This window comes from Podarcis erhardii (genome assembly GCF_964252035.2).
Source record: "Podarcis erhardii genome assembly, chromosome: 13".
Classification (NCBI taxonomy): Eukaryota; Metazoa; Chordata; class Lepidosauria; order Squamata; family Lacertidae; genus Podarcis; species Podarcis erhardii.
The window spans coordinates 25,091,288-25,109,323 of record NC_138502.1 but is presented as its reverse complement, the minus strand read 5'-3'; the positions used below and the strand labels follow the sequence as shown (position 1 = coordinate 25,109,323).

At 42.6% G+C, this 18,036-nt stretch overlaps 4 protein-coding genes across 4 annotated transcripts in view; 2 read left to right on the top strand and 2 right to left on the bottom strand.

Annotated features, from left to right (window-relative positions):
• The window catches only part of LOC309328488 (uncharacterized protein), a 45,747-nt gene extending 45,311 nt beyond the window's left edge, over positions 1-436 (bottom strand). Inside the window, exon 1 of the mRNA XM_081838485.1 lies at positions 280-436. Within this exon, the coding sequence (XP_081694611.1) occupies positions 280-364 (85 nt within the window). The 5' untranslated portion in view covers positions 365-436. The remainder of the gene's footprint in view (positions 1-279) is intronic.
• Positions 1-18,036, bottom strand: part of LOC309327038 (olfactory receptor 5AP2-like) — a gene marked incomplete at its 3' end in the record, with an annotated part of 234,818 nt that overhangs the window by 170,208 nt on the left and 46,574 nt on the right. The gene's annotated exons all lie outside the window — the stretch shown is intronic.
• Positions 4,063-6,188, top strand: LOC309328487 (olfactory receptor 6B1-like; the record flags this gene model as incomplete). The annotated part of the gene is made up of 2 exons (XM_081838484.1): positions 4,063-4,110; positions 5,198-6,188. The coding sequence occupies exon 2, from the start codon at positions 5,205-5,207 to the stop codon at positions 6,186-6,188; it is 984 nt and encodes a 327-aa protein (XP_081694610.1). The 5' UTR covers positions 4,063-4,110; positions 5,198-5,204.
• Positions 11,494-12,456, top strand: LOC309328486 (olfactory receptor 11L1-like; the record flags this gene model as incomplete). The annotated part of the gene is made up of 1 exon (XM_081838483.1): positions 11,494-12,456. The coding sequence occupies one exon, from the start codon at positions 11,494-11,496 to the stop codon at positions 12,454-12,456; it is 963 nt and encodes a 320-aa protein (XP_081694609.1).

Here is an 18,036-nt window from a genome sequence, read left to right as displayed (position 1 = left end):
CATTGGCTGCTGGATCTTCCTTTCTCCGTACCCTCAAGAGTGGGAAATCTAGCTGATCCTATGGACCTTGGACAGCCTCCCATGGACCACAGGACTGCACTCATTGGGACTTTAATATGTATTAGTAATCCCTGTGTTTATCGTGCACTTGACTTACTTTTCTATCGCTATTAAAAATGAGGTTCAACCCCCACATTAAAAAATCACAAAGGCAACATTAATCTTACCAACCAAAGCAAACTGGTTTATGGCAATATATGACATAAAATGACATCTTACCTGCATGCCGGTACCTTCTGGGTAGGTGTTTTGACGCGGCCAAGCTTGCCAAGAAAAGAAAAGAAATGAATGTTACCCACTTCATGGTTCCAAATTGTTTAGGGGCTTTGATGATGCGAAAGGTAGAAAGAGCAAAGGGGTAGGGGAGCTTTTATACTTTATCGCATGCATGTTGGGTTAATGAGAACCCACCTCGCAGTCGTATACTTGGTTAGGACACAATAAATATCCCTGCTAATAATTACATTAATAAAATATTTACACATTATATTTGTTAAGGGGGTATCTTGTCACACAAAGTCTGCCAAAGTTATTCCTCCACCCCAGAATCAGCACAAATAGACATTGGCCTTATCGTACTTCAAAGAATTTAAGCAAACTGCCCTCTGGGTTACCCTATAACCCATATACCAACCTTTCCCCTCTCAATATGTTGTCCAAAGGTGAATTGAATTGATACAAAGTGGGCCTGTGGCTCTTTGTCAAGTTAAAGAGTGCATGTTCAGAGCTGTGGTCTCTGACGTTAATTTCCAAGGCTGCTGAAAGGTAAACATTTGATCTTTGGCAACAGAGTCTGAAAACTCAGACTGGAGTCTTATCCACCTATCCAGGGATATCTGGAAAACTTTTCCAAATTTGATAATATGTTGTATCAAATTAAATTTTACATAGAGCAGACCTAGGAAAATATATGAACCTACATTAGTCATGTGTATTAAAATAAAATTTTAAAATAGGGAGCAATCCTATACATGGGAAGCTGGCATAAAGTTATGTTAAGCCAGGGTAAAGCATTTCTGATTCAAACTCTTTTCTGGATCAGGGCTTTGACTGATTGAGCTGGCCTAAGCATGGCAGAGCCTTCAAATACTGTTTAGGTTGTTGTTGTTTAGTCGTTTAGTCGTGTCCGACTCTTCGTGACCCCATGGACCAGTGCATGCCAGGCACTTCTGTCTTCCACTGCCTCCCGCAGTTTAGTCAAACTCATGCTGGTAGCTTCGAGAACACTATCCAACCATCTCGTCCTCTGTCGTCTCCTTCTCCTTGTGCCCTCCATCTTTCCCAACATCAGGGTCTTTTCCAGGGAGTCTTCTCTTCTCATGAGGTGGCCAAAGTACTAGAGTCTCAGCTTCAGGATCTGTCCTTCCAGTGAGCACTCAGGGCTGATTTCCTTCAGAATGGAGAGGTTTGTTCTTCTTGCAGTCCATGGGACTCTCAAGAGTCTCCTCCAGCACCATAATTCAAAAGCATCAATTCTTCGGCGATCAGCCTTCTTTATGGTTCAGCTCTCACTTCCATACATCACTACTGGGAAAACCATAGCTTTAACTATACAGACCTTTGTTGGCAAGGTGATGTCTCTGCTTTTTAACTGTTTAGGTTAGACCACCCTATTTGTTGGCTTAATTTATGTGGGGTTGTCAGGTCAGATGTATGGGTTTAGGGTCCAGTCCCTCGGATTCTGCTCTACCATTTCCCCAGGATTCTCCCTTTTTAGGGCTTATGCCAGCTTAAGATCTGCCAGGCTCAAGTCAGCAGTCTGGGTCTTGACTGAGCCATGATGAGGGAGATATGGCAACATATTTCCCGCTGAACTGTGAACCATATGGAGAGGAGGGTGACGTTGGTTTGTCAGGGTGCTCAGATAGGGTTGCCGTATATCTAGGAAATCCTGGACATGTCCTCTTTTGGGAGGCCAACATATTCATCTGGGAGGGGGGGATTTTTACATTTTAAAGGAAATGCTCGATGTGTTGTTTATTTATTTGGGTGGGTTTTTTTTGTTCAGGAGGTATTGCCAGGAGATCACCCAGAACAGCATGGGGGAGCAGAGATCATTCCATCTAGGAAGCTGATATGCTTGCACATAAGGAACATTTGCAGGGACAGTCCATCCCATTTCACCACGTGCTCCCTGCTCCCTTGTACTCCAAATTCTTGTGGTCCATTCGCACTTCCACTTGTGTTGCACTCCATCTATATTTAAAAGATCTGTAGCAATGTTGGTGTTTATTATGCAAGCACTGTGTAACCAAAGATTGTAACAACTTAACTGCATCCATGTTTTTCTCTATTCGTAATTAAACAAATCATTTGAAGACAGCATGTATGCTGCCCTGATTTCCTCTGATAAAAGACAAGTTTAAAAATGCATTGAGAGGGAAACCTCTGCTGGGAGTGTACCATAAATCCCCATTAACTATTTCATATGGCATCAAATTCTAACCTGGAATTTTATAAAGTGGTCTGTTCCAATAATGTTATTGCCAATAATATGAGCACATCACCTAGTGTTATAAGATCAGAGATATCACACTTTGACTCCTGGTGTAATGCTTTCTGCACTGGCATATTCTCATCAGGTGATTTTATGTGAGCTTACCATGTAATATTTCAAATCTATAATTTTAAAAGGTACACAAAAAACATGTACACACTGCTTCTCTCTCACTTTAATAATGAGTTCTTTCAGTCAATCCCCCCCCGATATTTTTATTTTCTAAAACGAGTGTCCCAAAAGCTCAACAGTATCCTCTGTGGCAGAGGTCTCCAGAGACATAGCATTTTCTCAGGAAAAAAAAGATAAATAGCCACAAGAGGTAGTCAGAGAGTGCAGGCTGGAACATCTCACTTTGTTGCTTATCACATAGATAGACATTTTGTGTAGGAAATGAAAATATACCATAAAATCCATATACTGGGTTACTGATATGCTGAGAGAGGAGGAATCTTGTTTGAAGGTACAAAAGTCTCTCTCTCTCTCTCTCTCTGTGTGTGTGTGTGTGTGTGTGAAAAAGAGAGAAGAGTAGAGAGAGTTTTAGAGGTATTACAAAATTATCACATTGGGATCTTGACCTCTCAGAACCTTTTGCAAGTATTCTGTTGATTTTACAGCAAAGAAAAGAGTGCCAATGAGAACATTTATAGAACTGTTTACATAATACAGAATAGAATCACTCTTAAGGGAGTTCTGTCTCATTATGTGAGGTCCCATTGCATGTTGCTGAAGCACAGAAGTGCTTAAGTTTAATCTAGCATTTTGCAAAGAAAAGGATATCAGGTGATAGAGCTATAAAAGTCCACTGGTTGTTATATTTGAGAGTCAGAAGGGACTAGATAGGTCAGTGGTTGGTGGCTGCTTTAAAATATGTGTTGTAATCATTATTGGTTTACAAATAGCTACCATAAAAGATGGGTGAATCTGACCATTTCAGTTCTCACAGTTTCTCATTTTTCTTCAGGCTTAAATTCTGTTCTCCACAACAATTTACACTTTTTACCAGAAATCCTGTAAAAAAAATCAAAATATACAGATTTTAATATGCAATTTTGTCTCATGTTCATTTTCGGAAAGCAATTTCCCCATATGTAATGCATTTTGGTATGCCGTTTTCACTTATATATGCATTTAAACACATATTTTACCTAAGAACATGTATTTTTGTGCACATTACTTGGCTGGTAAACTGCACTGCAAAATTCACTACAAATTTTGAAGGATGGATGTGTTTCAGATTGTGTATTATTTTGGAATCTGTCAATCACGTAAATTTGCCTTTAAATGTAAACTGAATTCAGTTCTCTCTCATTCATCACTGCTGTATCTTATAATTGCTTTGCACAGGAACTAGATTCTTATAAGATGTCAAGACAGTTGCTATGCCTTATTTCTTTGTGCCTTGCAGTGCATTGCTCCCTCCTCCAGCTCAATATGGTAGTTAGCCAGCAATCCCAAGGCAGCATGCTATAATGGAGTCTCACTGACTTCTGGAAACAAAATATGGATGACATATTGTCAGAAAGTTCAATCCACATCTCCTCAAAGTGAAGGTAAAGTCTACCGGCATGGGGTGGGGCGACAATTATGCTGCCAATAAGTTTGATTTGTGAAGTGTTCAATTTGGTCATGATTACGTTTGAAAAGAACAGCACTGTATGAATAGCATTTTGAACATTTTGAGCCACCACCGATCCAAGGTATTGTGGATTATATTTGTATATTTCCAAATTCAGTCCTTCCATAGTTGCCAGAAAAGGGTGACAACCTCTTGTTCACATGAATGCAGTGACATGATGATATCTCACCAGATATGTTAATTTATAACTATCTTATTCCTGCTTGTGGACTTCCTAGAGGCATTTGTTTGGTCACAGAGGGAAATGGGATGCTGGCCTAGATGGGCCACTGATCAGCTGAGATTTTCATATGTTCTTACATAAGTCTCATAAACTGCAATTTACTGCCTCTGTTCCTGGAATTAGACTGAACAATAGTGCTTTTCAATAAAATGTCTAAATGCTACATTGGTTCCAGAAGTGGAGGTGCTGAGCTGGAACATCTTTACCATGATATGTATCTACTAAAATTTGGTATCTGTATCATAAAAAATGAAATGCCCTTTCTTTCATGAAATATTTGTATATTGATGATGCACATCGTAGCTAAGCTTTAGAATTAATTGCAATGCATCTCTCCTATGATGCTAATGGAACTGGGTCAATTGTATGACCACAGGAATCACATAGGAAGATTATCTGGGCCATTCTTCTTCCTATTTTGCATTAGACATAAGCTCTAGAAAGACATGATCTCTAACAGCATGTGGCCAATGGCTGTTTAACTTTCCCATCTCTCCATCGCATAACATACTTTTATAATAATGAGAAACAGAATTTGTCATTCTCCACATGCTAAGTATCCAGGGATGTTAATAAAGGATCTAATGAGCTTCCATAAGTCCACCAAAAGGAACTCATACACAACACAACTTACCTGGCCATTGTGGGCATCAGTTTGGAGTGGTAACCAAATGTAAACACACACAGAGAGAAAGGGGGGGATGAGGGGAGTTGTGAAACTGTCATTCATTCAATTTTTTCCAACTATTGGCTTTTTCTCGTTTTTTATCTTTTTTAGTTATTGGATGAAGCAACTCATGGAAAAAAGAGAAAAGGATAATCAAACAACAGTGACAGAATTTATCATCCTAGGGTTCAAGTCGCTTCCTGAACTGCAGACTCTGCTCTTTATTATATTTTTAGCAATCTACGTGGTGACAATGGTTGGAAACCTCCTTATAGCTGCAGTAGTCCTAGCCAATCATAATCTCCACAAGCCCATGTACTTTTTCCTGGGGAACCTGTCTGTTTTAGATACCTGCTACACCTCAACAATCCTCCCTAGAATCTTGGCTAGTATTATAAATGACTACCATAGAATTTCCTTTAGTGGGTGTTTCCTCCAGTTCTATTTCTTTGCTTTCTTGGCTGGAGCAGAAAGCTATCTTTTATCTGCAATGTCTTATGACAGGTATTTAGCCATATGCAAACCACTACATTATGTGACTCTCATGAACAACAGGTTGTGTGTTCAGTTGTCTCTAGCTTCTTGGATGACTGGCATTGTGGCTAGTGCATTTACAACATTTTTTGCTTCGCAGCTGACGTTTTGTGGCCCCAATGAAATTGACCATTTCTTTTGTGATTATGAACCATTGTTAATGCTCTCCTGTAGTGAAACTCAGCATACAGAAATTGTGATGTCAGTCTTGGGATCGGCATGCACCATGCCACCAATGATGCTGACCTTCGCTTCATATGTTTGCATCATCAGCACCATTTTGCAAATCCCTTCAAACAGTGGCAGGAGTAAAGCATTTTCTACCTGCTCCTCTCATCTTATTGTGGTCACCATTTTCTATGGGACCCTAATCATAGTGTACATATTACCTAAGACTGACACACTGAGGGACCTGAACAAAGTCTTCTCTGTTTTCTACACAATCCTGACTCCCATGTTCAATCCCTTCATCTACAGCTTGAGGAACAGAGAGTTCAAGGAAGCCCTTAGGACAACCATCAACCATTTAGTACCATTGAGTAGAACTCAGGGAATTCAGCCCCAGTAGAAAACAGTAGAACTGTTCAGTAGTGATCTGCAGCTTGCTTATCTTTTTTTCTATTAAAAAGACCAATTAAATCAGCCAAAATATATGCATGCAGCCTAATGAATGGGAATAAACAGGGGGACACTGTGCCACTCTACACTGTAGGCAGGATATCAGATTTTAATGTTCCACTGCATGCATCTCTCCCCCATCTACAGGTAAAGACAGAAAACAGCAGCAGGGTGTTGAAGGTAGTGGACCCATATTCACCTTTCTTCTAACTTGCAGGGTTGTTGTTTGTTCGTTGAGGAACATTCAGTAACGCGTCACATCCCCAATCTGCAGGCTGAAATGGTAAAGCCTACTGTACCATCTCAGTCTTCCATTATTATTATTATTATTATTATTATTATTATTATTATTATTATTTTATTTGCAGATTCATGGGCCCCCTTTAATTTTTTAAAAAATGCAGAATAATTAAAAGAGCATTACACACACAGAGAGAGAAATACTAGGGGCTGCTGCCCATGATCACTCTACCAGCCAATCCCTTTGCCAATCCTCCTCCCTGCTAACCTAGTGAACCCCCTCCCCCAATTTACACCTGGCAAAACACCTTCCCTTTACACCTCACCAATCTCTATCCCTATCCCCTCTCCAATCCTTTTATCTGCCCTTCACAGCTCATTACAACAATCTCCCACTTTTAAAGAACGGAGGAGGAACTTCAGACAGCAGTTTTCTGAAGAGTCTCTCCCCTCCATTAAATCTCACTGCAACCATGATTAATAAAAAGGGAAAGCCTTCACAGAGCAGTTTTCTAAAACTTTCTTTTAAGTGCCTCCCCCCCCCCCCCCCGTTAAACCTTGATGCAGCCATGTTTGACGTGAGGGAAGTGTTTCACTGAACAGTTTACTCTTTGGCAGCTGCACTGTACTGCAACGTGACAGAAGCCTTACATTTTTTTATAAATATAGGGAGATATATATATTCAGTAGACCTTGTTCCTGTGGTCAGTGGCAGAGACAAGAATTTCCCTCCCCTCACTTCGACAAAGGACACTTGACTTCTAGGTATTCTTTTAGGAAGAGAGGAGGAAAACAAACTCCTTACAGTTGCTCATTCACTGGCCCATAATTGGGGCCATGCTGGTCTTTGCAAATTGTGTTCTTCCAAGGACTGGGGAATAAGTCTGCTTCCAAATTCTACTGCATGCTTAGATTAGGCCTCATGGATACTCTTAAACTGCAAGCTACAAGCATCATTTGCTCCAGAGAAGATACACTGGGATTAACAGAACCACCTTGGAGAAACACCTCAACAGACAATATTTCTCTACTCATTGCTCTCTTTCTCATCTACATAAGTGAAATAAACAATATATTGTTATTCTGAGAGGGTGTCCTTTGCAGTTTCCTGGACAAGATGACATCAGAGTTTATTTGTCCAAGTTATTGGATTATACCATCCCACCCTTCTAGATCTCCTACTTCCTTTTTCCTTTTGTTTTGCTTCAGATCATGAATCTGATGGAGTGAATGCTGTTATTTGACACAACCTTAGCTTTGTAGCAATCCCCTTCCAGCAAATGTAGTCTGGAACAAATGGCAATGGGCTCAGATGTGTATCTATGACCTCAGGGGAATTCTAGGATTTAGACCATGGAATTGTATGAGAGAACTCATGCAGCAGATAGACTCTCCCACTGACCTCCATTCCTCAGCACCATGCAGAGGAACTTCTCAATATATATCTTTCTCATTAAGGTTTAATGGATAAACAAAAGACATAGATGAGAGGGGGAGCCTGGAGCTGTAGTCCATCCGATCGAACCACCTTCTCAGTGAAGGGAATCCAGAGCTAGAGTATCACCAGCAAATTGCTGTACAGACTATTAGAAGATCCCTAGTGCTTGAGAGCCCTCCCTTTCCCGTGGCAGTTCTTTTCATTGTTGTACTGTCCTATCCTCTGGTAGGCAGCAGAGACCAAATATTTTCAATCTACTATGGGAAGGAAGAGAATTTTCATGTGGTAATGAAATAAGAGATAATAAAACAAGTCTGGGCTGGTTCAGAAACATACATAGAATCTCATATCACACATACATATCACACATTGTGTATCCCTTCTGGTGGAGCAGCTTCTTACCAGTATTGTTTTAAGGGGGGGGGAATGGGGTGGCATAGGATGTTGTGCTGAATTCATTGGAGAGCTATAAACGCATTCATTCATTCATTCATTCATTCACTCACTCATTCATTCAGTCAGTCAGTCAGTCTAGCCGAAGTCTTTCCAAAGGTAAAATACATTAAATAGAATAAAAACAAAATAAAAAACATTATACAGTTAAAATAATTATTAAAACCAGACATTCTGACTGATAGAGTGTGCTCCCCTGAAGAATTGCCATATCCCCCTTTAAAAACATCCAAGCCAGTGTCCATCACTACTGCCTCTTGAATCCTAATTCTACACTGTGTGAAATGTTGTTGTTTTCCTTGCTGCAGTAGCAGTAATTAGATTTCTTAACCAGCCCCAACCATAAGGTCCCAAGACTAGTTACAACAATATAAAAATGTCAAGAGTTTAAACAATTATACTTGTGTGCTGAGTCTATTGCCATCAGTTCTACTTTGTGACCTCATGAACTAGGTTGGGGTTTATTTTAGCCCTCATTTAGACTTCCAACTTTTATTCTTTTTACCCACTGACATGTTTTCATTGGAGAATTTCATGTGTCTTATCTGTAATACTTCATTCCAATTTATAGAGGGGAAGGGGCAAGGAAGCTTTGCTACCAATTTTAGAAGAAAGATGTTCATTCCATCACAAGGTCCCCTTTGTCCTTATATTGCATGCCCAGCTGCATAGTCCCCACCCCCCACCTGGCACACCTAACTCCTAGAGGGGTAAATGAATGGACACAACAACTGTCTAGGATTTAAAATGGCCACAACTTTATTGATTTCAGATGTAAGAAGCCTTGGCACAGGCATTGGGCGTATATCCCACTCAGCCACCTGTTGGGGAACTGAGGGATGACAGGGTCTATTTGAGGGTGGGTCAATTGCAAAACACAGGTTTATGCAGATGGCCCCCCAAATGCTGAGGGAAACTCTATGGCCCACTGGCCCTAAGCAACTGGCTCTTTGGACAGAGACTTCCCTCCAAACCCCTCTAACCAGTTACCCTGTTATCGCCCCCACAGAGACCGGGGAGGGGGTGTAAATCACCACTCCACCACCCCACAATTGGATGAAAACTATAGGATTCTGCCCAAGGCCTAAAACACCAACTTGTGACTAGTGCGAAACTTGCAGCGCAGGGAAAGTTCCTTGCTGGCCCCAAATATAGCAACCGTCATAAGACCAAAGCAAAGCCCTCCTAGCTGTAAGGGAAAATGGTTAAAGCAGCAAGAATTAATGTGAGGAGGGAAAGGGTGGGTGACATGCCTGACCGACTGGATGAAGAGCACAGTGTCAGCTGGGATATATATCTGTGGGGCAGACCTGTGTGAAGCCTGCCCAACTTAGGTCCGCTCACCAAACCATGTCCCCCCCAGGCCACCGCAGATTGGCCCAATTTGAAAACCGGGTTTGGTGGGAGCCTTTGTGGTGGCCAAGGAGAATGTGCACAGTGTCCACTGTGCGGTGTGTCCACATCGGAAGTGCTGCATTGGGCTGCAAACTTCATTCACCAGCAAAGCTCATTATCTAAAACAAGTGTTTGCTAAAGACTTAACCTGGAACTCCCTGTTGCATTTTTGTCCAGAGAATTTACATCATCTCAGAGGAAAAAATAAAGAACTGCAAGATGTACCGTAGTTAGAGAAAATAGGCTAGAATGTCTTGGACAGACCTTTATTATAGTCATGTTTTGTTTGAGGAAAGAAATGGAAAAGTACCATAGTATCTATATCTCGGTGTCCTGCTACTTTGAAAGAAGAGGTCAAAGCACTGGTGGGGAGAGCATGTTTGGAGTTACAAAGGTCTGTGTGTGTTAGAGTGAAACAAGGGGGCAGTTCTAGGGAGATTACAAAATCATCAGATGGAGTGATGATGTATGTCAGGACCTGCTGCAAATATTCTACTGATTTTATAGCACGGTGATGGAGCTCTGGCGATATTTTAGCAGGAATGATAAGGAGGAGATCCTTTATGGAACTAAAATAATTGAAAATAAGGGAATGGGACATTGGGTAAACCAGTTGAAATAAAGGACCTATGATACTCCTCTGTCAGTCATGTCAATTAATTAGAACTAGCATTGGCTATAAATCATGTATGCAGAATTTCCAATATTCAGTCCCCAAGTAATAGGACTTCAAGTGATACAGCAGAGAAAGGTTTTATTCCTGAGGTCCTCAAGAGCTCAAGTCCTCAATCAGAATGGACTGGGCTGATCAGTGGTCTAAAGCAACTTGTTATTAGTTTTCTTGTGATGTAATATGCTTGTTTGGTTTTGCACATGAACTAGTCTCATGAAACTTGTGGTAGTTGCTGATATTTCTTGGGGTTTATTTGAACCTTACATAGTAGAGCTTCTTTCCATAGCTCAATATTCCACCAGATAGTATACCTCAATAAAGTTGTAAATTTCTGGAAGCAAATGAACAAAGACATATTGTCAGGAGGCTCAGTTCTCACCACCCTGAAATAAAGGTAAACATTTCTATATATTAATGGTCAAAGATGTTGCCAAGATCTGTAATCTGCCGAATATTCATTTCAGTTTTCAGTTTTCAATGTGAACATGGCAGGCTTGTAGGAATTGTAGGTTGGGGAGCTGATAGTCAAATATTCCCCAAGCTGCTAGGAACTACATCTGTACTATGAACTTTGACTTGATTTGTGACACTCTTGCAAAAAGCTTCACCACAACTGCCTTACATGTGTGTATTAACATAACCAAATGCTATAATGTATTTCCATATATGCTAATTCTTCCCCCATTTTTTAAAAAACAAAGATAAAACAACTATATGCAATCAGAGAATAGTCTACAACAATTCTGACAATTCTCTCTCTCTCTCTCTCTCTCTCTCTCTCTCCCCCTCCCTCCCTCCCTCCCTCCCTCCCTCCCTCTGCATTTTTCTGTGTCAAGGTTTTATGTTAAAATTCAGCTCATCTGTTTCTGAAAATAAACTGAACAGAACTCTTTACAGTCAAATGAATGTAAATTAAAATTTTGGACCACTTAAGCATTTTAACGAAGTATTTTGCAGATAGGAAGATTATATATTTATAAATAGGTGGCACTCATATAACATTGGGAATTGTGGTTTCTGTTTCAATAAGTATTTAGTTGGTGGATGGAATAATTCATGGCAAAAGAAGAAATAGTAAATAAAACCGTGGTGACAGAATTTATCCTCTTAGGATTCAAGGTGCTTCCTGAATGGCAGGCTCTCCTCCTTGTTATATTTTTAGCAATCTACATAGTGACAATGTTTGGAAATATCCTTATAACTGCAATGGTCCTAACCAATAATCATCTTCACAAGCCTATGTACTTTTTCCTGGGAAATTTGTCTATTTTAGAGATTTGCTACACCTCAACAATCGTCCCTAGAACATTGGTAAGTTTTATGAGTGGCTATCATGGGATTTCTTTTAGCGGGTGTTTCCTCCAGTTCTATTTCTTTGGTTCTTTTGCTTGCACTGAGTGTTATCTCTTATCAGTGATGTCTTATGACAGATATGTAGCAATATGTAAACCACTGCGTTATGTGGCTATCATGAAGAGTAAGTTATGTGTTCAACTATCCTTTGCTCCTTGGATACTCGGTGCTGTGCTTACTGCATGTACAACCTTCCTTGCATCTCAGCTGAAATTTTGTGGCCCCAATGTAATTGACCATTTCTTTTGTGATTACACACCATTGTTAACGCTCTCCTGTAGTGAAACTCAACAGGCAGAAGCACTGATGTCAGTCTTGGGATCAGCATGCGTCATGCCACCATTGATCCTGACCTTTACTTCCTACATTTGCATCATCAGCACCATTTTGAAAATCCCTTCAAACAGTGGCAAGAAGAAAGCATTTTCTACCTGCTCCTCTCATCTTATTGTAGTCACCATTTTCTATGGGACCCTAATCATAGTGTACATATTACCTAAGACTGACACACTGAGGGATGTGAATAAAATCTTTGCTGTTTTCTATACCATCCTGATTCCCATGTTCAATCCCTTCATCTACAGCCTGAGGAACAGAGAGTTTAAGGACACTGTTAGAGAAGTCTTCAGAAAACGTGTACCTATGAGAAGAATTCAAGGAATCTAAATGCAGTAGAACGAAATGCTTCTAGAAACACTTTTAAGTATGTAATTTGTGACTTGTAATTTAAATGAAGGTGGCAATATAATTACAGAAACAAATGGAATTGATTTTTTTTTTTTTAAAAAAAGAATGTCCGTATATTAGCATAGAATCATAGTTGGAAGGGACCACAAGAGTCAGATACTCCAATCCCTTGCAATGCAGGAATCTTATGCCCAGCCTGGGGCTTGAACTCATGACCTGAGATTGAAAGTTTCATGCCGTACCAGCTGAGCTATATGACACTTAGAAGGGTGGAAGGATTTTTAAAAAGTAGTACCATTGTACCCTTATAAAACAGATGCAAAAAAACACTCAGTGTCCCATAAAATTCTATGCAGAATGGCTGCATTTGCTCATTCGACTCCATTGCAGAGATATTCACATATTTAGCAGTTTTGTAGAGAGATGTTGATGGACACAGTTTCACTTTCAGATGGCTCTTTGCATGCAATAGCTGAAATCAGCTTTGAGTATTGCATTTGAATTATCAAGTTCCCTGCATATATTTCATTAGATATTGATTCATTTGACTGCTGTGACAGCAAAACAGAAGAGAATGAACTGTAGGAAGAAGGAGAGGGTTAATAAAGCCAGTGTCACAGAAATTTAACCCCCTGGGGTTTCAGGCTCTGCCTGAAAGGCAGACTCTCAATTTTGTTATGTTTTGGAAGCCTGCATGGCTGGCTACAGAGCCTAGAAACCATTAGCATGTGGAATCCTTGGGCAGCTTCCAGTGTCCCCATCATTTTAAAACATTTTAAAATGTTTCAAAAAAAAAATTGTATGTGGGGGGTGGGGGTGGGATGGATGTTTGGTTGGGCTTGGGGATTTTTTTTTTAATTATTATGTTGATGTTTTGTAATTTTTACATTTTTTGTTTGTATTGTTTTATTGGTTTTGTTTGTTTAAGGTGTTATTTTGTTCTTAGGGGGAGGGTTCAGGGCTGCTGGGGAGTTGGCCCCAGCCCACAAAATGGCTGGGGCATGTTCCACAGGGGGGGATGCACTGGGACAACCGATCTCAGTGATCACGGGTAGGAGGAGGAGGTACGCTAAGACTAGACCATGTCATTACAGAGGGGGCAGGTTTAGTCGTTGTCTGAGGACTATCCCTGCCTCCGGGTCTGGTCCTGACCGGATGGATACTAGAATCAGCAAGGGGTACCCACATGACCTGAAGGTGCTGCTGTGCAATGCCAGGTCAATGATTCATAAGACCACTGCCATCCATGACTTGATCATGGATGGAGGACTTGACCTGGCATGTGTAACAGAGACTTGGTTGGATGAAGCAGATGGGCCTGTCCTTGCCGCTGCTTGTCCACCAGGTTTCTCTTATGCACAGCAACCCAGGTCATGGGTGCGGGGAGGGGGGGTTGCAGTGATTTTTAGGAAGTCATTAGTTTGCACCAGGCGTCCTATTGGGAAGACCCAGTTTTCCAAGTGCATGTTCTGGAAGTTGGGCAATAGGGGCAGTACAGGATTCCTTTTGGTGTACCGACCTCCTCGCTGCACCAAGGATTCCGTGCCCGAGCTGCTTCAGGTTGTGGCGGATGTTCTCCTGGAGACACCTAGCTTGGTCGTCCTAGGGGATTTTAACATCCATGCCGACACGACCTTACAAGGGGCTGCTCAGGACTTCGTGGAAAGCATGGCCTCCATGGGGCTGTCCCTGAATAAGTCTGGCCCAACCCATAGCTGCGGACATGCCTTGGACCTGGTGTTTACCTCTATGGATGTTGGTGATCTGACACTAAGTAAAAGCGAAACGAAAGAAGTGCCATGGTCAGATCACTTCCTGGTGCAACTGGACTTCTCTGCGACCCATCCCCTCTGCAAGGAGGTGGGACCAATTCGGATGGTCCGCCCCCGCCACTTAATGGATCCAAATGGTTTCCAGAGAGTGGTAGGGGATGCTTTATCCCATGTTGATGGCCTTTCAGCCGATTCCCTAGTGGCCCGCTGGAATGTGGAGTTAACCAGGGCTATTGACTGTTTGGCTCCGAAGCGCCCTCTCCGATTGCATGGAGCCCGGACAGCCCCGTGGTTTTCCACGGATCTGAGGGCAATGAAACAATCGTTGAGACAGCTAGAGAGCTGGTGGCGGATAACTCATTCCGAATCTGACCGGACACAGGTTAGAGCTCAACGTCGAGCCTACCAAGTGGCGATAGCGACGGCGAAGAAGAATTTCTTCACCGCCTCTATTGCATCTGCAGAAAACAGCAGCAGGAGACTTTTTCAGGTGGTTCACAATTTAGTGGAACCACCTGCAACATCGGGGCCCAGTACGGGTCACATGTTCTCCTGCAATGATTTTGCAAAGTTTTTTGCAGATAAAATCGCTCAGATTCGGGAAGAAGTAGACTCCACTGTGGGAGCAGGGCCGGGGCGGGAGAGTGCTAGAGTTCTGTCTAGTCAAGCTGAGTGGGATCAATTCCAATCTGTTACCTCCAAGGATGTGGACAGGCTGCTTGGACGAGTGAAGCCAACTACCTGTCTCCTGGATCCTTGTCCATCCTGGCTTATAAAAGCTAGCCGGGAAGGACTGGGCCATAGGCTTCGTGGGGTGGTGAATGCTTCCCTCCATGAGGGAGCCTTCCCAGACCCGCTGAAAGAAGCGGTTATTAAACCGCTTCTTAAAAAACCATCTTTAGATGCGGCCACAATGGCCAACTATCGCCCAGTCTCAAATCTTCCATTCTTGGGCAAGGTGATTGAGCGAGCGGTGGCCGAACAACTCCAGGCACGCCTGGAAGAAGCGGACCATTTGGATCCCTTCCAGTCGGGATTCAGGCCTCATCATGGGACTGAAACTGCCTTGGTCGCACTGGTTGATGATCTTCGGCGGGCTAGGGACAAAGGTGAGAGCTGTTTCCTAGTTCTGCTGGATCTCTCAGCGGCCTTTGATACCATCGACCATAACATCCTTCTGGACCGTCTTGAGGGGCTGGGAGCTGGGGGCACTGTCATACAGTGGTTCTGCTCCTTCCTCCTAGGCTGTGTTCAGAAAGTGGTGGTGGGGGATGAGTGTTCAGACCCCTGGGCTCTCACTTGTGGGGTGCCTCAGGGTTCTGTCCTCTCCCCCATGCTTTTCAACATTTACATGCAGCCACTGGGAGAGATCATCAGGAGGTTTGGGCTGGGTGTTCATCAGTATGCAGATGATACGCAGCTCTCCCTCTCTTTTAAATCAGAACCAGTGAAGGCGGTGAAGGTCCTGTGTGAGTGTCTGGAGGCGGTTGGAGGATGGATGGGAGTCATTTTGGACTCACAGCTGTCCATGGAGGCACAGGTCAAATCTGTGTCCAGGGCAGCTGTTTACCAGCTCCATCTGGTACGTAGGCTGAGACCCTATCTGCCTGTGGACTGTCTCGCCAGAGTGGTGCATGCTCTGGTTATCTCCTGCTTGGACTACTGCAATGCACTCTATTTGGGGCTACCTTTGAAGGTGACTCGGAAACTACAACTAATCCAGAATGCGGCAGCTAGACTGGTGACTGGGGGCGGCAGCCGAGATGATATAACACCGGTCTTGAAAGACCTACATTGGCGCCCAGTACATTTCAGAGCACAATTAAAAGTGTTGGTGCTGACCTTTAAAGCCCTAAATGGCCTTGGTCCAGTATACCTGAAGGAGCATCTCCACCTCCATCATTCTACCCGGACACTGAGGTCCAGCGCCGAGGGCCTTCTGGTGGCTCCCTCACTGCGAGAAGCCAAGTTACAGGGAACCAGGCAGAGGGCCTTCTCTGCCACCCGCTCTGTGGAATGCCCTCCCACCAGATGTCAAAGAGAACAACAACTACCAGACTTTTAGAAGATATCTGAAGGCAGCCCTGTTTAGGGAAGCTTTTAATGTTTGATGGACTACTGCATTTTAATATTTTGTTGGAAGCCGCCCAGAGTGGCTGAGGTAATCCAGCCAGATGGGTGGGGTATAAATTATTATTATTATTATTATTATTATTATTATTATTATTATTCTGCCGTCATCATCTCCATCTTGTTACAAGCAGTTCAAGTAATTAACTGATGACCCTCAAAGTATGTGTGAGGGTATAAGGTGTGGAAGGGGCATGAAACTATGTACCTCAGGCACATTGTCAACATCCCCATTCCTGCTGATTCTACCTTGGCCATCCCATGTTGAACAGGAAATTCTGAAGGGAGATTCTTCAAGCATTTGGGTGAACACACCAAGAGCAGCAAAGAGCACTGTCTGCACAGGATTCTCTTCAGAGGATTGTATGAATACTACTACTACTACTACTAATGAATTTTATTTATACCCTGCCCTCCCCAGCCAAGGCCAGGCTCAGGGCAGCTAACACCAAATATATAATACATTAAAAACACAAAATCAAACAATTGATTAAAACACAGCTCAAAATCACAGTAAAATCAGAATAAAATTAAGTGGCCATCCCACAAATCACAGCCATGAAGGTCGGAATATTAAATATTTGCCAGGCCCGGTCACCCGGGGTGGTCCCATATGGGCCAATAGAAAGGGCCAAGAGGGCCACTTACATACAGGGTTTCATGGAAAGAAGGGGTTTCAGACTGGGCCCAGACCAAAGGCCTGGTGGAACAGCTCCGTCTTGCAGGCCCTGTGGAAAGATGTCAAATCCCCCTTCAACTCAATGCATGGAGATTGTGGTGGAATCATTGGGGACATTGCTGGCATGCACAGTCCTGTGACTCTACTACAGTTTATTCCCCCATATGCCAGGCCAAGATCAGATCCCAGTTTGCTTGCCTGAATATTGCAAGCTTCTCAGAGCCCAGAGAACCCGGGGGCAAATGAGATCCCAAGTACCTGAAGACATACTTCACTAGATTCCAGTGACTGCCTTGGAAGGATGCTTCTAAGGCGTCCCATATCACCAATGCTAGAAGATTCCCCATCTAAGTTAGAGTAGAAGGCTGAACTGACCCAACCCCAGAGAGCAGAAATGCCTGGAAATTCAGGCTCATGTGGCCACTTTGTAACAAGTGCATACCCCAAAGCCCAAAGAATCTCCATAACTTGAGGACCTCCTTGCAAGTCAAAGCAATCAATAGCAGAATTAAGTGCTTGCAGCTACTACTGAGTGTGGTCTGAGAAATCAGTTTATATAAGCCCTCAATTCAGATGTCATAGCTGCTAGAAAAGTGTAGGTATTTTAGTTTCCAGAAGCTGGTAGCCTAATCTTCCCTATCTCTTGGCCGATCTCCTGTTTGCCATAAGCTCTGTTTGCCAGGAAAAAAAACCAACCTTAATTTTGGACAGCTTTATTGTGCTTTGACCTTGGCTTCACCTAGATACTTTTTTTTGGACTCAGCTTCTTCCGGACAGGTGATTTGAATCACAGCCTGTGGTTGACCTTGTTGTATGGAATTGCTCCAATGAATGTTCAAGAACTGATATTTAAACTTGTTGGAACAGGGCACTCTGTGTTCTTTTGGGGGTTGCACATTGCTATAGTAGTTAGTACGGTGGCCAGATGATATTACAATAATTCCAAGAAAGGAGGTGCTCAATGAAGGTAGTCTCTCA